Source organism: Haematobia irritans, chromosome 2, assembly GCF_050003625.1.
Source record: "Haematobia irritans isolate KBUSLIRL chromosome 2, ASM5000362v1, whole genome shotgun sequence".
NCBI classification, from domain to species: Eukaryota; Metazoa; Arthropoda; class Insecta; order Diptera; family Muscidae; genus Haematobia; species Haematobia irritans.
Genome location: NC_134398.1, coordinates 28,865,511 through 28,885,071, shown reverse-complemented (window position 1 = coordinate 28,885,071; position 19,561 = coordinate 28,865,511). Strand labels below are relative to the sequence as shown.

The 19,561-nt window shown below is 31.4% G+C and overlaps 2 protein-coding genes across 3 annotated transcripts in view; one reads left to right on the top strand and one right to left on the bottom strand.

The window, feature by feature from the left end:
* The first annotated feature begins 2,893 nt into the window (after positions 1-2,893).
* spel1 (DNA mismatch repair protein spel1) lies at positions 2,894-11,453 on the top strand. The gene is made up of 7 exons (XM_075293666.1): positions 2,894-3,054; positions 3,987-4,511; positions 4,577-4,848; positions 6,711-7,798; positions 7,857-8,089; positions 8,146-8,237; positions 10,765-11,453. The coding sequence occupies exons 1-7, from the start codon at positions 2,959-2,961 to the stop codon at positions 11,234-11,236; spliced, it is 2,778 nt and encodes a 925-aa protein (XP_075149781.1). The 5' UTR covers positions 2,894-2,958; the 3' UTR covers positions 11,237-11,453.
* Positions 11,454-17,139: 5,686 nt separating this feature from the next.
* Ca-Ma2d (Ca[2+] channel Muscle-specific alpha2/delta subunit) overlaps positions 17,140-19,561 on the bottom strand; it is a 49,717-nt gene continuing 47,295 nt past the window's right edge. For both annotated transcript variants that reach the window (XM_075293663.1, XM_075293664.1), the window contains one exon: positions 17,140-18,659. In XM_075293663.1, coding sequence (XP_075149778.1) covers positions 18,552-18,659 — 108 coding nt within the window. In that variant the 3' untranslated portion in view covers positions 17,140-18,551. The remainder of the gene's footprint in view (positions 18,660-19,561) is intronic.

The window sequence follows — 19,561 nt, the reverse complement described above, 5'->3', positions numbered from 1 at the left end:
AAAAGTTCGTTAGTTAACGGAGCACTAACGGAGCTTCATGAAAATGGGCGTCGATGTGAAATGTTTTCTTAAGAACAATTAATTATATACCTATTATTCATTTCTAGATAAGTTTTTACTGAGCTCTCATTCGGGCCCATCAGCTCTCATTCAGGCCGATCAGGATATAAAAATTGATAAGAAAGTTAACTTTAGCTAATATCACCACAAAACTCTTATTGCTGTTACAGATGGTATAGATAGATCGATGCATTCTTGACGAAAGGAATAGGAAGATAAAATCTCTTGTTAAGTATTTCTTTGAAATCTAGTTTTTTTTATACCCACCACCATAAAATGGTGACGGGGTATAATAAGTTTGTCATTCCGTTTGTAACATATCGAAATATCGATTTCCGACTATATAAAGTATATATATTCTTGATCAGGGAGAAATTCTAAGACGATATAAGCATGTCCGTCTGTCTGTCTGTCTGTCTGTCTGTTGTAATCACGCTACAGCCTCCAATAATGGCGGTATCGTCCCGAAATTTGGCACAGATTAGTTTTTTGTTTGCAGGCAGGTCAAGTTCGAAGATGGGCTATATCGATCCAAGTTTTGATATAGTCCCCATATAAACCGACCTCCCGATTTGGGGTCTTGGGCCTATAAAACCCGTAGTTTTTATCAGATTTGCCTGAAATTGGAAATCTAGAGGTATTTTGGGACCATAAAGAGGTGTGTCGAAAATGGTCCGTATCGGTCCATGTTTTAGTATTAGCCCCATATAGTCCGATCTCCCGATTTTGCTTCTTAGGCGTCTAGAAACAGTATTTTCTATCCGATTTGTCTGAAATTGAAAATCTAGAGGTATTTTAGGATCATAAGGAGGTGTGTCGAAAATCGTTTGCATCGGTCCATGTTTTGATATAGCCCCCATATAGACCGATCTCCCAATTTTGCTTCTTGGGCGTCTAGAAACTATATTTACCATCCGATTTGCCTGAAATTGGATATCTAGAGGTATTGTGAGACTATAAAGAGGTGTGTCGAAAATGGTCCATATCGGTCTATGTTTTGGTATAGCCCCCATATAGACCGATCTCCTGATTTTGCTTCTTACGCGTCTAGAAACAGTATTTTCTATCCGATTTTTATGAAATTGAAAATCTAAAGGTATTTTGGGACCATAAAGAGGTGTGTCGAAAATGGTCCGCATCGGTCCATGTTTTGATATAGCCCCCATATAAACCAACCTCCCGATTTGGAGTCTTGGGCCTATAAAAACCGTAGTTTTTATCCAATTTGCCTGAAATTGGAAATATAGAGGTATTTGAGGACCATAAAAAGGTGTGCCGAAAATGGTGCTCATCGGTCCATGTTTTGGTATAGCCCCCATATAGACCGATATCCCGATTTTGCTTTTAGGGCTTCTAGAAACTATATTTACCATCCGATTTGCCTGAAATTGGAAATTTATAGGTATTTGAGGACCATAAAACGGTGTGCCGAAAATGGTACTCATCGGTCCATGTTTTGATATAGCCCCCATAGAGACTGATTTCCCGATTTTGCTTCTTGGGCTTCTAGAAACTATATTTTCTATCCGATTTTCCTGAAATTGAATATCTAGAGTTCTTTTGGGACTATAAAAAGGTGTGCGGAAAATGGTGCCCATCGGTCCATTTTTTGGTATAGCCCCCATATAGACCGATCTTCCATTTTGCTTCTTGAGCTTCTAGAAATTATATTTACCATCCGCTTTGTCTGAAATTATTGAGCTACAATAAACTGTATTTATTACATGATTTGCCTGAAGTTCGAAATCTAGAGGTATTTTTAGACCACAAATAAGAGTGCCGAAATTGAGGTATATCGGTCCATTTTTTTGGTATAACCCCCATATAGACTGATCTCTCGATTTTTACTTCTTGGGCGTCTAGAGACTATATTTTTTGGCCGATTTGTTTGAAATTTAACATCTGGAGGTATTTTAAGATCACAAATATGTGAGTAGCAAATGGTGCCTATCGGTCCATGTTTTGGTATAGCCCCATATACACCGATCTCCTGGCTTTATTTCTTGGGCTTCTAGAATACGTAGTTTTTATCCGATTTGCTGGAAATTAGTAATCTATAATAAAATTTTAGACAAACGAAATTTCTTTTTCTTATGTGTTTTCGTTTATTCAACGATTGTCTCTAAAATTTGTGTCAAAAGAAAACTTTGCTTGTCTAAAATTACGTTTCTCAAAAAAAGAAAACACTTCTTTCAGGGTATAGCAGGCGCACTGATCATGAAAATTGCTTCAAACTGAAAGTAAAAGTTCCAGATTTTACTCATCGTATTTAAATAAATGCGGAAAAATCTACAAATTTAAGATTTTAAATCAAGGCGTAATTTCAACATATACACGATATGTATATATTTTCTCTAAAACTCAAACAAAATTGGTTCTCATAAATCCAAAATCTTATCTGGTCTTCATAGGTAGAATCTTTAAAGTTTGTCTTCGGGAGCTGGCTCGTTTGGGAGAAGATTTGCCATCAAACCCCCTACAATTCTACATATTATCAAGTAACCCACTACGACGAAGAGTTTCATAGTAAACTATTTTAAAATTCGGCCCGGCCGAATTTACTGCTTTATATACTTGTTTTGTTTAATTTACTGTATACCAAAATTTGAGGAATATTTGAATTCAAACACTAATGAATTACAATTGGATATAATTTTTGGTTTTTTTCGATTGGCAATATTTAACATCGTGCATTATCTGGCAACTCCACTTCGCCAGCTGTTGCCTAAGACATACGGTTGGCAACATAAAAAGTTTCAATCACAATAGTAATGATGCAAAATTATTAAGCGCCAATTTTTTCATTTTTTCATTCCCTATTTTGTTTGTATTTATAAATATAATTGAACAAGGAGTGTATAATTATTTCGTTTAATAAATAATACTAAAGTTGCAAAAATGGATGCCATGATTATTAATAAACAAGCTCCTCAATTTAATATGGAAACTAATGCTCGACGCAATTTTATACGATTTTATAAAACACTTGGCGAGGTAAGTAGATTTTTTCCATTAGCCATCAAGCCAAATAGTTCATGGCTGCAATAGTCTCGCAAGGATCAATTCGTAGAAATGGTTTAATCAAGGAGCAGAATCTATAGTCCTCCCCAGGGGGTGCTGCATTATAAAAGCAGTGAAGATTTTGGTCACCACAGTGAAGATTTTGGTCACCTGGGAGTACAGAGGAAACACATGTGGAGTGGGAAGTGTTTGACATGTATATATTATTCTATTGCGCGTTAATCGTGAATTCGTCTATTGCGTCCAAATCATTGTTGCATAATTTACCACTGACCTTTCAATTGCCTTAGAAATAGACAAACTATGTTTCGTGCATTAGTCCATGGCACAATAGACTCGCAAGGATCAATTCGTAGATGAAATGGCTTAATCAAGGAGGAAAATCTATAGTCCACCTCCAGGGGTACTGCTTTGTAAAAAGATTTTGGTCACCACATGAATGTGGTCCTGGAAGTACAGAGGATACACATGTGGAGTGGGAAGTGTTTGACATGTCTGTATATTATTCTATTGCGCGTTGCATATTATATCTGTACATTATTCTATTGCGCGTTGCAATCGTCTATTGCGTCCAAACCATTGATGCATAGTTCTCCACTGACGTGCCAATTGTCTTAGAAATAGTCAAACTATATTTCATTGTTTGTATCCCAAGTTTTTCCGTCCAGTTACAGAGCGTCCTTCTTGTTGCCATTGTGTAGCTTAAAAAATTAGCAGCAAATAGACAAGGTAGTCTGGGGACCATTAAAATGAGACTTTTAGTCTCATGTTTATGGTCCCCAGACATTTGATCTTAGAAGCAACCTTAATTCTGAGCTTTTGTGGAGTTGAGACCGACTTTACCTTGACCTAAATAATGCTTCTAGTTACAATAATAATAAAGAATAATGTTGCTCTGTCCACAGAAACCATTGACTACGGTACGCTTCTTCGATCATAACGATTCATACACCGTTCATGGCAAAGATGATACAAATCTTATTGCTCGCATGGTCTACAAATCAACTGCTTTCGTCAATGAAATGCTACCAGACGATTCCACATCTATACCATATCTTACGCTATACAAAAATAAATTCGAATGGGCTGTTCGTGAGCTGTTATTGGTGCGTAATTATCGTGTAGAGGTCTATGTACGGCGTTCTTCGGGATCCGAATGGAAAGTCGAATATCGTGGTTCTCCTGGTAATTTGCTACAATTTGAAGATATCATTTTCACCAATAAAGAAGAGATGGTGGGCAATAATATCCTATCATTGCAATTACGAATGCAAAACAATCAAAGGAATGTAGGTGTGGCAGCAGTGGAACAAAATGATTGTATGTTTCAGGTCTTGGAATTTGTCGATGATGATTTCTTTACGGAATTGGAAGCTACAGTTGTGCTATTGGGACCTAAAGAATGTCTTTTACCTTCACAGGAAGGAGAGGTATTAAAGGATCACGGTAAATATTGACACTTTATATAATATTTTTTTTTTTTTTTCGTTTTTAGTATGCAGCTGTGAAAACACTTTTGGAACGCAATGGTATTATGGTGACTGTAGCCTCGAAATCGCAACAATCAACTGAGAAAGGAGATTTAGTACAAGATCTAAATAAACTTTTGAGATTTGCTAAAGGCCAACAAGAGGATGCAACGGGAATGGGTGAACTTAATTTGGTCATAGCAATGGATGCTTTAAAATTGGCCATTAAATATTTGGCCTTAACAAGCGATTCGGGAAATCTGGGGCATTATCAAATTAAACAATTGAATCTAAAGAGGTAGGTATATAGGTCCGCCCTCGTAGTTTATCACCATGAGGAAAAAACGACCAAAATTTTATTCTACATTTTATTTTGTATAAAAAATGTCAAATTTTTATTTCTATAGAAAATTTTGTCAAAATTTTATTTCTATAGAAAATTTTGTCAAAATTTTATTTCTATAGAAAATTTTGTCAAAATTTTATTTTTATAGAAAATTTTGCCAAAATTTTATTTCTATAGAAAATTTTGTCAATTTTTTTTTTCTATAGAAAATTTTGTCAAAATTTTATTTCTATAGCAAATTTTGTCAAAATTTTATTTCTATAGAAAATTTTGTCAAAATTTTATTTCTATAGAAAATTTTGTCAAAATTTTATGTTGTATAGGTAATTTTATCAAAATTTTATTTCTATAGAAAATTTTGTCAAAATTAGTTTTTATAGAAAATTTTGTCAAAATTTTATTTTGTATAGAAAATTTTGTCAAAATTTTATTTATATAGAAAATTTTGTCACAATTTGATTTCTATAGAAAATTTTGTCAAAATTTGATTTCTATAGAAAATTTTGTCAAAATTGGTTTCTATAGAAAATTTAGTCAAAATTTGATTTCTATAGAAAATTTTGTCAAAATTTGATTTCTATAGAAAATTTTGTCAAAATTTGATTTCTATAGAAAATTTTGTCAAAATTTGATTATATAGAATATTTTGTCAAAATTTTACTTCTATAGAAAATTTTGTCAAAATTTTATATCTATAGAAAATTTTGTCAAAATTTTATTTCTATAGAAACTTTTGTCAAATTTTATTTCTATAGAAAATTTTGTCAAAATTTTATTTCTATAGAAAATTTTGTCAAAATTTTATTTCTATAGAAAATTTTGTCAAAATTTTATTTCTATAGAAAATTTTGCCAAAATTTTATTTCTATAGAAAATTTTGTCAAAATTTTATTTCTATAGAAAATTTTGTCAAAATTTTATTTCTATAGAAAATTTTGTCAAAATTTTATTTCTATAGAAAATTTTTTTCTATAGGAAATTTTGTCAAAATTGTATTTCTATAGAAAATTTTATCAAAATTTTATTTCTATAGAAAATTTTCAAAAATTTTTTTTTTCTATAGAAACTTTCCATCAAAATTTTATTTCCATAGAAAATTGTGTCAAAATTATATTTCTAAAGAAAATTGTGTCAAAATTTTATTTCTAAAGAAAATTTTGTCAAAATTTTATTTTTATAGAAAATTTTGTCAAAATTTTATTTCTATAGAAAATTTTGTCAAAATTTTATTTCTATAGAAAATTTTGTCAAAATTTTATTTCTATAGAAAATTTTGACAAAATTTTATTTTTATAGGAAATTTTGGTTTTTATAGAAAATGTTGTCAAAATTTTATTTTGTATAGAAAATTTTGTCAAAATTTTATTTTGTATAGAAAATTTTGTCAACATTTTATTTCTATCGAAAATTTTGTCAACATTTTATTTCTATTGAAAATTTTGTCAAAATTTGATTTATATAGAAAATTTTGTCAACATTTTATTTTGTTTTGAAAATTTTGTTAAAATTTGTATAGAAAATTTTGTCAAAATTTTATTTGGCATCGATATATTATATTTTATTTGGTATAGAAAATTTTGTCAACATTTTATTTCTATTGAAAATTTTGCCAAAATTTGATTTATATAGAAAATTTTGTCAAAATTTTATTTGGTATAAAGAATTTTGTCAATATTTTATTTGGTATTGAAGATTTTGTTAAAATTTTACTTGGTATAGAAAATTTTGTCAAAATTTTATTGCCGGTGAGGCAATGTACGTATCATAACACCCTCGCAAAAGTCGCGGTTTTTTAGACATCTTTTTGTTTGCAGATTTGTCCATATGGATGCTGCTGCCGTTAGTGCCTTGAACATTTTACCAAAACCCGGAACTCATCCATCGTCGCCCTCATATCGTTGGCAAAGTATTTTGGGAGTTTTAGATCGCTGTCACACGCCCCAGGGTCATCGTCTTATGGCTCAATGGGTTAAGCAACCCTTACGTAGTCGAGAAATCCTAAATGACCGCCATAACATAGTCCAGTGTTTCCTGGAATCTCCCACATCATTGAATAGCCTACACGAGGACTATTTGAAGCGCATTCCCGACGTATTAATGCTGACCAAAAAATTATTACGAAAAAAGGCCAGTCTACAAGACATATTCCGTATATATCAGGTAATACTACGGACACCCAAAGTTGTCAATGAATTACGGTCTTTGGAAAATTCCACAATAAATAGTGTCATTTGTGGACCAATGCAAAACTATGTGGAGGATTTAAGTGGTCTGAAACAAATGGTAGAACAAGTAATGGATTTCGATGCAATCGAAACGGGAGAGTATTTGGTAAAGGCCTCGTTCGATGCTGATTTACAAGAGATGAAGGAACGCATGACCAAATTATTGGAAAAAATGGAAAGATGTCAAGAAAAGGCCTCCAGAGATTTGGACTTGGATAAGAACTCTTCGGTGAAATTGGTAAATGTAGCAAATTTGGGTTATACCTTGCGTATAACACTTAAAGATGATACGGTTTTACGTAAAAATAAGGACTATAAAATTATCGATGTCCTAAGAGGTGGCATACGCTTCACAACTGATAAATTATCTTCCATAAATGATGAATTTGTGGCTCTGCGAGAACAATATGAAGAACAACAAAAGACCATTGTTGAAGAAATCATAAAGGTGGCAGTGGGTTATGCAGCCCCATTAACATGTTTGAATAATGAATTTGCTCAATTGGATTGCCTGGTTAGTTTTGCTATGGTTGCCCAATCAGCACCCATACCCTATGTTAGACCGAAAATGTTGGAAGAGGGTTCTGGAGAATTAATATTAAAGGATATAAGACATCCATGTTTGGAATTGCAAGAGCATATAAATTTTATTGCCAATAGTGTGGAATTTAAAAAGGGTAAGCCCACAAAAGCAATTGGAATCCTTTTTTCATGTCCTTGTCTATTTTTGTGTAGATATTTGTAATATGCTTATTATAACTGGCCCTAATATGGGTGGTAAGTCCACATATATACGATCGGTTGGTACAGCAGTATTAATGGCCCATGTTGGAAGTTTTGTCCCCTGCTCTGAAGCAACTATTTCAATGGTAGATTCCATATTAGGCAGAGTGGGAGCCAGTGATAATATTATAAAAGGTTTAAGTACATTTATGGTGGAAATGATGGAAACCTCTGGAATTATAAGGGTAAGTGAAGAAATTAAAGGATGGTGAAATTGTGCCTAACGATTCCATATTTATAGTCTGCTACGGATAAATCCTTGGTAATTATAGATGAATTGGGCAGAGGTACCTCTACATATGAAGGATGTGGTATTGCTTGGTCCATAGCAGAGTAAGTCAATCCCCACATGTTCCTATATTCGGAATCGCAAACACGGTTACCACAGTTGGTAGAATTTCGACGAAATTTTTTTTATAGAAATAAAATTTTGACAAAATTTTCTATAGAAATAAAATTTTGACAAAATTTTTTATAGAAATAAAATTTTGACAAAATTTTCTATAGAAATAAAATTTTGACATAATTTTCTAAAGAAACAAAATTTTGCCAAAATTTTCTAAAGAAATAAAATTTTGCCAAAATTTTCTAAAGAAATAAAATTTTCTATAGAAATAAAATTTTGATAAAATTTTCTATAGAAATAAAATTGTGGCAAAATTTTCTATAAAAATTAAATTTTGAAAAAATTTTCTATAAAAATAAAATTTTGATAAAATATTCTATAGAAATAAAATTGTGACAAGATTTGCTATAAAAATAAATGTTTGAAAAAATGTTCTAAAGAAATAAAATTTTGACGAAATTTTCTATAAAAATAAAATTTTTCCAAAATTTTCTATAGAAATAAAATTTTGACAAAATTGCCTAAAGAAATAAAGTTTTGATAAAATTTTCTATAGAAATAAAATTTTGATAAAATTTTCTATAGAAATAAAATTGTGGCAAAATTTTCTATAAAAATAAAATTTTGACAAAATTTCTAAAGAAATAAAATTTTGCCAAAATTTTCTAAAGAAATAAAATTTTTAAAAAATTTTCTATAGACATAAAATGTTGACAAAATTTTCTAAAAAAATAAAGCTTTGACAAAATTTTCTATAGAAATAAAATTTTGATAAAACTTTCTATAAAAATCAAATTTTAACAAAATTTTCTATAGAAATCAAATTTAAATAATAAATAAAATTTTGACAAAATTTTCTATAGAAATAAAATTTTGGCAAAATTTACTATACAAATAAAATTTTGGCAAATTTTTCTGTAGAAATAAAATTTTGCAAAAATTTTTATATAGAAATAAAATTTTGCCAAAATTTTCTATAGAAATAAAAATTTGACAAAATTTCCTATAGAAATAAAATTTTGGAAAAATTTTCTATGGAACAAAAAATTTTGCTAAAATTTTCCATAGAAATAAAATTTTGACATTTTCTATAGAAATAAAATTTTGACAAAATTTTCTATAGAAATAAAATTTTGACAAAATTTTCTATAGAAATCAAATTTAAATAATAAATAAAATTTTGACAACATTTTCTATAGAAATAAAATTTTGGCAAAATTTTCTATGGAAATAAAATTTTGGCAAAATTTTCTGTAGAAATAAAATTTTGACAAAATTTTCTAATGAAATAAAATTCTGGCAAAATTTTCTATAGAAATAAAATTTTGTGAAAAGTTTGTATAGAAATAAAATTTTGACAAAATTTTCTATAGAAATAAAATTTTGACAAAATTTTCTATAGAAATAAAATTTTTGACAAAATTTCCTATAGAAATAAAATTTTGACAAAATTTTCTATAGAACTAAAATTTTGACAACATTTTCTATAAACTAAAATTTTGACAACATTTTCTATAGAAATAAAATTTTGCAAATATTTTCTATAGAAATAAAATTTTGACAAAATTCTCTATAGAAATAACATTTTGACAAAATTCTCTATAGAAATAAAATTTTGACAAAATTTCCTAAAAGAAATAAAATTTTGACAAAATTTTCTAAAGAAATAAAATTTTGACAAAATTTTCTATAGAAATAAAATTATGGAACAAAAAATTTTGCGAAAATTTTCTGTAGAAATAAAATGTTGACAAAATTTTCTATAGAAATAAAATTTTGACAAATTGTTCTATAGAACTAAAATTTTGACAAAATTTTCTATAGAACTAAAATGTTGGCAAAATTCTCTATAGAAATAAAATTTTGGCAAAATTCTCTATAGATTTAAAATTTTGACAAAATTGTCTAGAAATAAAATTTTGGGAAAAATTTTCTATAGAAATAAAATTTTAGTAAAATTGTCTATAGAAATAAAATTTTGACAAAATTTTCTATACAAAAAAAAACTTAACAAAATTTTCTAATGAAATAAAATTTTGACAAAATTTTCTATAAAAATGACATTTTGATAAAATTTTCTATAGAAATAAAATTTTGATAAAATTTTCTACAGAAATAAAATTTTGGCAAAATTTTCTAAAGAAATAAAACTTTGACAAAATTTTCTAAAGAAATAAAATTTTGACAAAATCTTCTTTAAAAATAAATTGTTGACAAAATTTTCTTTAACCCTTATACTACGTTGGGTATTAGGTCGTATTTTTCATCACCGAATTTCTTACTTTTCGATTATAATTAAAACTTCTTACTATTCAGCATGAATTCAGCATATGTTACCAATTAATGCGCTGAGTGATAGAAATTGTTAATTATATTCGAACAGTAAGATATGCGGTGTTGAAAAATACGATATGGGTCATCAAATGACCCCCAACGTAGTATAAGGGTTAAAATAATAATAACTAGCTTTATGCCTTTTTTGATTTTGAAAATTAAATTAAATCTTCTTTTCAGACATTTGGCCAAAGAAACAAAATGTTTCACTTTATTCGCTACTCATTTTCATGAAATCACAAATCTCTCCGAGACAGTGGCTACTGTTAAAAATTGCCATATGGCTGCCATAGCAGATAATGAGAATTTTACCCTACTCTATCAGGTACGACCGGGAGTCATGGAGAAAAGTTTTGGTATTCAAGTTGCCCGTTTGGCCAATTTTCCCGAAAATGTTGTCCATAATGCTCAACAGATTTACAATGAATTTGAAGATGAATATGCCAATAAACAATCGGAGGATGATAAGGCCCTATTGGATAAAATCAATAAAGCCATTGAGGATCTATCGACTACGGGCAACAATGCTGATATCAATGAGAGTGATCTATCCAAATTGGTAGAGCAATTTACAAAAGACATTAAGAAATTGGATAGTGAATATTTTAAATGTGTTTTGACCACAGCCAGTGGCGGTGGTTTATCCCAGTGATTTGAAGCATTAATATCTGTTTTGTTTGTATTATTCCAGTATATACTATATGGTTTTTGTATTGTTTTGTTTTAAAAACATTGTTTCACTCTTAAGTGAATCTTTATCTACACCAGAAGGCAGCTACACATACTACTTTTTGAAATATATTTTCCCAAAAATGTCTTGAACATCAGCTAAATTTGCTCAAATCATATTGGGAATTTGTCAAACTCAAGATGGTTATACTTAATTTTGAATTTTAGACTTGGATATTGTTTTTCTATTTCAGTTCAGTTTTAATCCAAATCGATGTTATTTTTCATCGCAACATTGGGTAACGCTTTGTTTAGATACAACTAAGCGCTTAAAAGAAAAAGGGAACTTATCAAAATTAATGAATGGACAGATTTCTTACAATTTCAACAAAAATTCTTCAAAATAAAATGGAAACACACAAATCTCATAAAATCATATGACCCATGGACAAGAAATTCATATGATATTCTATCAGTCAAGCATTGAGAAATTCAATTGGGAAACAAATATTCACATTCGAAGGTTCGTTTCTAGTAAGTCGCAATTTTACGCAATTTTATCTTTGCATTTGGGCATGTGATTTTGTATCAAAAGGTCGTTGATAACGTAGGAGCTTGAACTTTCCAGTTGGATCAAAATTACTCGAGCCCTCGTAGCGCTGTGAGTGATGGTGGGTATCAAGGACTACTTCATCGTCGTTTTAGCTACAATATCCTTTTATATTCTGTTCAGACCTGCGTTGTATAATGACTCATACAGGGCTTTTTGGTTGGCTTATCTAGGCGATGGATGTTTAGGCAAGAAATTGTGATATAGAATGTTATACCTTGATGCGCCAAGTTCTTGGTCTCCAAATGAAGATTGTGCAGGTGAGTAAAGTTGATATATCACCCTATGCTGTTTCTAAGAACAACCTTGTCGTTGTCGAAATTAGAGGAGTCAAATATTTGTCTATGGCAAGATATCTTAAAAATATCCTAATATTGGCTTCTAAAATGTAATTTAGTCCGTATGGAGTCTACGTTAGATAAAAGTCATATCAAATATCTAAATAAGCCAATTTCGTTTTGGATCGGTTTATATGGAGGAGTCTATATATTTAAGAAAGCGATGTGGTCCCAATTATGTTAGAAGCCATATACGTACATCAATAGGACTGTTTGCGAACTTCTGCGAGTAAAAATTATATAGAAACAAGTAAGGATTTTTGCATCGGTTTATATGGGGGCTATATATATATATAATTATGGACCGATATTGACAAATTTTGTATGGTTTTTAGATGCCATATACTAATACAACAGAACAAATTTCAACCTTGTCGGATGAAATCTGCTCCGAGACTCCGAAAGCCAAATCTGGCGATCGGTTTATTATTAAAAATCTGGGGATCGGTTTATAAGGGGGCTATATATAATTATGGACGGAAATTCCTCAGGTGAAAATTGAGTTTCTTTATGTTTGCCGGAAACGAAATTGTGGGAACGATAATTTTTCACTCGCCGGTTTTGATATATGCATTCAATCGAAGATGAGTATTCTAGGAATCTTTTTCTCTAGGAATCTATTATGGAACGGACACGTGGCATATCTTGTTGACAGACTTAGTAAGGTCAACAACCTTTTAAGACTCATATGCTCTAAGAGAAAAGGGCCACATATCGACACTGCCTTAGATATTTGCCGTGCTCTAGTTATAGGAGTTCTTTCTCATGGCATAACGATATATGGTTACACCTCTAAGAGAAACATTAGGAAGATTGAAGTAGCCATGAATAAATGCTTAAGTACAGCAAGTGGTCTCTTGAAGTCAACGCCAACGGACGCTCTTATGATTGAATGTAGATATAGCGACTTCGATGGGTTGGTTGAAAAGTTCTCCGTGAACTTGGCGGCGACGGCTTTGACATTACCACGTGATGGTCTCCATGAAATCTTCTGGGAACAGGTGGGTACGAATGGTTCTGGTAAGTCATCCATCAGTAGTATAGTGAGTCGGTTACATGATATGGGTATTATCCTTCCGTCAAAGGCCCGAGGGCCTATTTCTGTCTATTCGAATATGATTGTTGATATTGGTCTTAGTTCTCATAGGAAAGACTTCGTGAATCCTTCAGTGTGTGTGGCCCTCTTGGCCGATAGGATCGCTTCCTACGGGCCACGGACGATCCTCTACACGAATGGCTCATTTGATGGTTTTAACACATCCTTTTCCGTAGTAAGACAAAATTCATCTTGCCTTTTTGATACTGTTAGTGAGTGCCGGTTGGCCGACGGTATTGGGGTCTTTTCCGCTGAGCTGGCGGCTGTCATATCTGCTATGACATACGCATCAGTTCGGCCGGGAAGGACACTGATCTGTACGGACAGCCTCAGTGTTTCAAGGGCCATCAAACCCAATCGAAAGTCCATGTTCAACCATATTTTTTTCCAATTGTGAACAGATGAATTTTGTCTTATTATGGATCCCATCACATATTGGGATAAAGGGCAACGAATGTGCGGATGTGGCCGCTAAGCGTGCCTTAAATTCTTCCGATATCGTAGAGCCGCCATGCTTTTCTAGTTCGATAATCTCACAGTACGGATCCTTTAGGGCACTTCGTAGTCGTGAATTCTGGAATCGATCATACTCCTTTCTTATAGTTATAAACCCCTCCATTATCAGATCGAATTATGCACCTCAATTAAGTAGATCCGAATGCATTTTCTTAGCCAGACTTAGAGTTGGCACGGCAATATTTAACACCCGTCACTATTATGATGATTCGGAGCCTAGGGAGTGCAATTTTTGTAACGATTTGTTTACTGTTGAGCATATCCTCTCAATATGCCCTTCGTCTAGAATAGATGAATCTATTCAGTTGATTTTGGATTGCTCTAATGGTGACATGCTTCCAAAGATTCATGTTGCTATTCGCGCGCATGATGATATTGACATATAATCTTTTTTAATTCGTATCTTCATTATTAATTATTCTAAACTTCTTTTTCTACTTTTTCTTATGTCAATAGATTAATTAGTGTTCTAAGTATATAAATTACCTATCCTTTTTTTCTTTATTCTTATTTACGACAACTGAATAGTTTAGTTTTCTTTTGTAACAAACAGCATATGCTTAAACACCGACAGGTGCATATGATCTAGTTATTAGGCACCTTTAAACTATATTTTGTAAATTTATTTATAAAATATTTTGCAAATAAAATAATAAAAAATAATTATGGACCGATATTGACGAATTTTTGCATGGTTGTTAGAGGCCATATCCTAACAGAACATACTATAGACTATTAATTTTTCACGTGTCAAACATAAAGGAAGTTTTTCTTTGATCGGTATTCCGGAATATTTAAAAAAAATTCGCGTTTTCCCGGAAATGAAAAAACTCCGGGAAAAAGATAAGCCAGTTCGTCTGGTCGTCTATCTGTCTGTTGTAATCACGCCACCGTCTTCAATAACGGTTCTATCGTCCTGAAATTTGGGGCAGATTCGTTTTTTGTCTGAACGCAGGCCAAATTCGAATAGGGGCTATATCGGTCCAGGATTTGATATAGCTCCCATATAAACCGATCCCCCCATTTGGTGTCTTGGGTTTCTAGAAACCGTAGTTTTTATTCGATTTGCCTGAAATTGGAAACATATAAGTATTTTGGGGCCATAAATAGACGAACCGAAAATGATGTGTATCGGTCCACGTTTTGGTATAAAGGGTGATACGGTCAAAATTTGGTCAATATAAACTTGACGTATTTCTTTAAATTTTGCATTTATAAAACCTGAACACCCCTCATTTTGAAGATGTGTGTGTGTAGAATGTTGCTCCTATTTTGATTTTGGAATTCACTCTTCAGTTGTCAAAATGCCGTCCAAGCAAGAAGAGCAGCGTATCAAAATTTTGCTCGCGCATCGCGAAAATCCGAGCTACTCACACGCAAAGCTGGCAAAATCGCTAAAAGTTGCCAAATCAACCGTTACAAATGTAATTAAAGTGTTTGGGGAACGTTTGTCGACAGCCAGGAAGTCTGGATCGGGGGGAAATCGAAAACCGGAAGCCGCTGAGACGACAAAGAGAGTTGCCGGTAGTTTCAAGCGAAACCCTAACCTCTCTCTCCGAGATGCCGCAAATAAGCTGGGTGTATCGTCTACAACCGTGCATCGAGCCAAAAAACGAGCCGGACTATCGACTTACAAGAAGGTAATGACTCCAAATCGCCATGATAAACAAAGTACGACGGCCAAAGCGCGATCCCGGAGGCTGTACACGACGATGCTGACGAAGTTTGACTGCGCGGTAATGGACGACGAAGCCTACGTCAAAGCCGACTACAAGCAGCTTCCGGGACAGGAGTTTTATACGGCAAAAGGAAGGGGGAAGGTAGCAGATATTTTCAAACACATAAAACTGTCAAAGTTCGCAAAGAAATATCTGGTTTGGCAAGCCATCTGTACCTGTGGCTTGAAAAGCAGCATTTTCATAGCTTCCGGGACTGTCAACCAAGAAATTTACGTGAAAGAGTGTTTGAATAAACGTCTGCTGCCTTTCCTGAAGAAACACGGTTGTTCCGTACTGTTTTGGCCGGATTTGGCATCTTGCCATTACGGTAAAAAGGCCATGGAGTGGTACGCCGCCAACAACGTGCAGGTGGTTCCCAAGGACAAGAACCCTCCCAACACGCCAGAGCTCCGCCCAATTGAGAAATACTGGGCTATTGTCAAGCGGAACCTAAAGAAGACCAAAAAAACTGCTAAGGACGAGCAGCAGTTCAAGGCAAACTGGCTTTCTGCGGCGAAGAAGGTGGACAAAGTGGCTGTACAAAATCTGATGGCAGGTGTCAAGCGTGAGGCCCGGCAATTCGGATTTGGAAAAGCGATAGCCTAACTGAATATTTTTCCTGAATTTTATACTAATTGAACTTGAAAAAGAAATTTAATTTGATTTTTTAAACAAACGATTTCACCGATTTACACGCGTTTTACCTTGAACAAATTTTGACCGTATCACCCTTTAGCCCCCATATATCCCGATCTTCTGATTTAACTTCTACGGCTTCTATCCGATTTACCTGAATTTCAAAATCTATAGGTATTTTGGGTCCATAAATAAGTGTACTGAATATGGTGTGTACAGGTCCATGGTTTGGTATAGCCCCCATATATCCCGATCTCCTGATTTGACTTCTTGGGCTTCTAGACACCGCAATTTTTATCCGATTTATCTGAATCTCAAAATCTAGAGGTATTTTGGGTCCATAAATAAGTTTGCTGAATATGGTGTGTATAGGTCCATGGTTTGGTATAGCTCCCATATACCCCGATTTCCTGATTTGACTTCTTCGGCTTCTAGACACCACAATTTTTATTCGATTTACCTGAAATTCAAACTCTGCAGATATTTTGGGTCTACGCATAAGTTTGGCGAATATGGTGCGTATCGTTTCACGTTTCGATATAGCGCCCATATAGCATGATCTGCCGATTTGACTTCTTGAGCGTCTAGATAGCCGAAGTTTTATCCGATTTGCCTGAAATTGAAAATCTCTAGGTATTTTGGGTTCATAAACAAGTGTGCGGAATAAGGAGTGTATCAGTACATGTTACGGTATAGCTCCCATATAGCTCGATCTCCCGATTTGACTTCTTGCACTTCTAGAAACGGCGATTTTTATCCGAATTGCTTGAATTTGAAAATCTAGAGGTATTTTAGGTCCACAAATAAGTCTACCAAAGATGGTGTGTTTCGGTTCATTTCCGATTTCCCTGAAATTGAAAATCTGGAGGTATTTTGGGTCCACACATAAGTAAGTCTAATATGGGGCACATCGAGTATCTGCAAATACTTACTCAGCTCTCCCGATTAATAAAATCTTCTAAAAATCTTGAATTTGTTTTTATTTAAACAATTGGTCTTTGTCTTTATTAATTTTACTTAAATATTAAAACAATTTTTCTTTTTAAATATGGAGTTTTCGTGTTTTATATGTATGCATATATATATGCTCATGTATATATATTTTTATGAGTTTTTTATTTCATGGTTTAATTAAAGTTTCAAAAATATTTTTTTTTTGTATTTCAAATCGAACATCCGTTTTGGAATCATCTTGGTGACTCGCTATGGTATTTTTTTATATAACATTTGTGGTGTTTTCTTTTAATCCTTCACTGACTGAAGTGTTGGGGATTAGCATTTTATATTGAAAAAAAAAACACAGTTCAATTTTGTTTTTTTTTTTTTAAAGCTTGGCGCTTTATACAGACAAAACGTTACTTTGGCTTAATATTACAAAAAAAATTTTGTTTTGTTTTCTTTTATATATAAAGGCATTTTAGGTTTCTTTAGTTTTATAATTTTTGTAGTATGTGTGTGTGTGGTTGTGTAAGTTTTAATTACTAAAATTAAACGAACAAAAAAAGAAAAAAAATAAATTATAAATCTAGTCAATATTTCTAAGAAATTTAAGGCTTTTCTTTAAGTTGTTTTATTTTGATTTTTTTACAATTATTTTTAAATTACTTTACCTTCAAAGTTTGTTTTTTTTTTTTATTATTTGGCTTTGTGGTTTTATTCTCAGGTGGTAATAGACTACTAGTAGTTCTTTTGTGTTGGTTGGGTTTTGCAACATACCTATCCATACACTGATTACAAGTAAAGTATATATTCTTTGGAGTTTCTTGTTTTATTTTTTTCTTTTGTATAAAAAGATATTTAACAAACAAAAAATATTTTTTATATAAAAAAGATCTATAATTTTTTTCGATTTTTCTTTTTCTTGTATTTTTTTTTGTTTTGTATAAAAATTTACAATTTTCTTAAAAAAATAATCGACTGAACGATTTTCTTTTGTTTTTTGGTGTTTTTTGGTATTTTTGTTTTTTTTTTTTTTAACAAATAAAACTATTTTAGAATAAAAACATTTAACTAAATAATAGTAGTGTGTAAGACTTTCACAAGTTTCTCTAGTTTACGTTGGACGTTGTGTGTGTATGTGTGAGTGGCTTTTATTATAGCCATATCCATTTTGGCATTCAATGGTAGTAAATTTGTTATTGTAAAAAAAATCTTGGTACATTCGTTTGGCAAATTGTTTTTTTTTGTGGGCTAAGGAGTTTCTTTTAGGGTTAGTTTTAGGTGTCCTTTTTTTGGTTGTCTCTCCGCTTGCTTTTTCATGGTTGGTTTCGATATCCCTGATTATGTATTATGGTGTATATTGTTTTTAATTTAAAAGAAAAAACATAAAAATTTGGCTAACAACTTGATTTTTTTAAGACGGTGTCATCATTACTGCAACTCGTTTAGGATTGCAAGAAACCTGCTATTATTACAACGAATAGTGTTATACCCATAACAATCGTATTGAAACTTATCGATGTTGCATCACCACAATAGGTAAATTGCTCTTCCTGTAATTATGCAAAGATAATTTAAATTAGTTGTGAAATAAATGTGATAATTAGCACCAATAGAACACTCCACAAAAAAAATCTATTGAAATAAGGTTATAAGAAAATTATTAATAGAAATACAATTTTGCGAAAATTATCTATAGAAATAAAATTTTTACAAAATTTTCTATAGAAATAAATTTTTGACAAAATTCTCTATAGAAATAAATTTCTGACAAAATTTTCTATAGGAATAAAATTTTGCCAAAATTTTCTATAGAAATAAATTTTTAACAAAATTTTCTATAGACATAAACTTTTAACAAAATTTTCTATAGAAATAAAATTTTGACAAAATTTTCTATAGAAATAAAATTTTGACAAAATTTTCTATAGAAATAAAATTTTGACAAAATTTTCTATAGAAATAAAATTTTGACAAAATTTTCTATAGAAATAAATTCTTAACAACATTTTCTATAGTCATAAACTTTTAACAAAATAGTAATCAAATTTTGACCAAATTTTTTATAGAAATAAAATTTTGACAATATTTTCCATAGAAATAAAAATTCTGACAAAATTTTCTAGAGAAATAAAAAGTTTGTTACAATTTTTTATAGAAATTAAAATTTTGACAGCATTTTCTATAAAAGTAATATTTTGACAAGATTTTCTATGGGAATAAAATTTTGGCAATATTTTCTATAGAATTAAAATTTTGACAAAATTTTCTGTACAAAATAAAATTTTGATAAAATTTTCTATAGAAAAAAAGTTACCAAAATTTTCTATAGAAATAAAATTTTGACAAAAGTTTCTATAGAAATAAAATATTGAGAAAATTATAGAAATAAAATGTTGACAAAATTTTCTATAGAAATAAAAATTGTGACAAAATTTTCTATAGAAATAAAAAG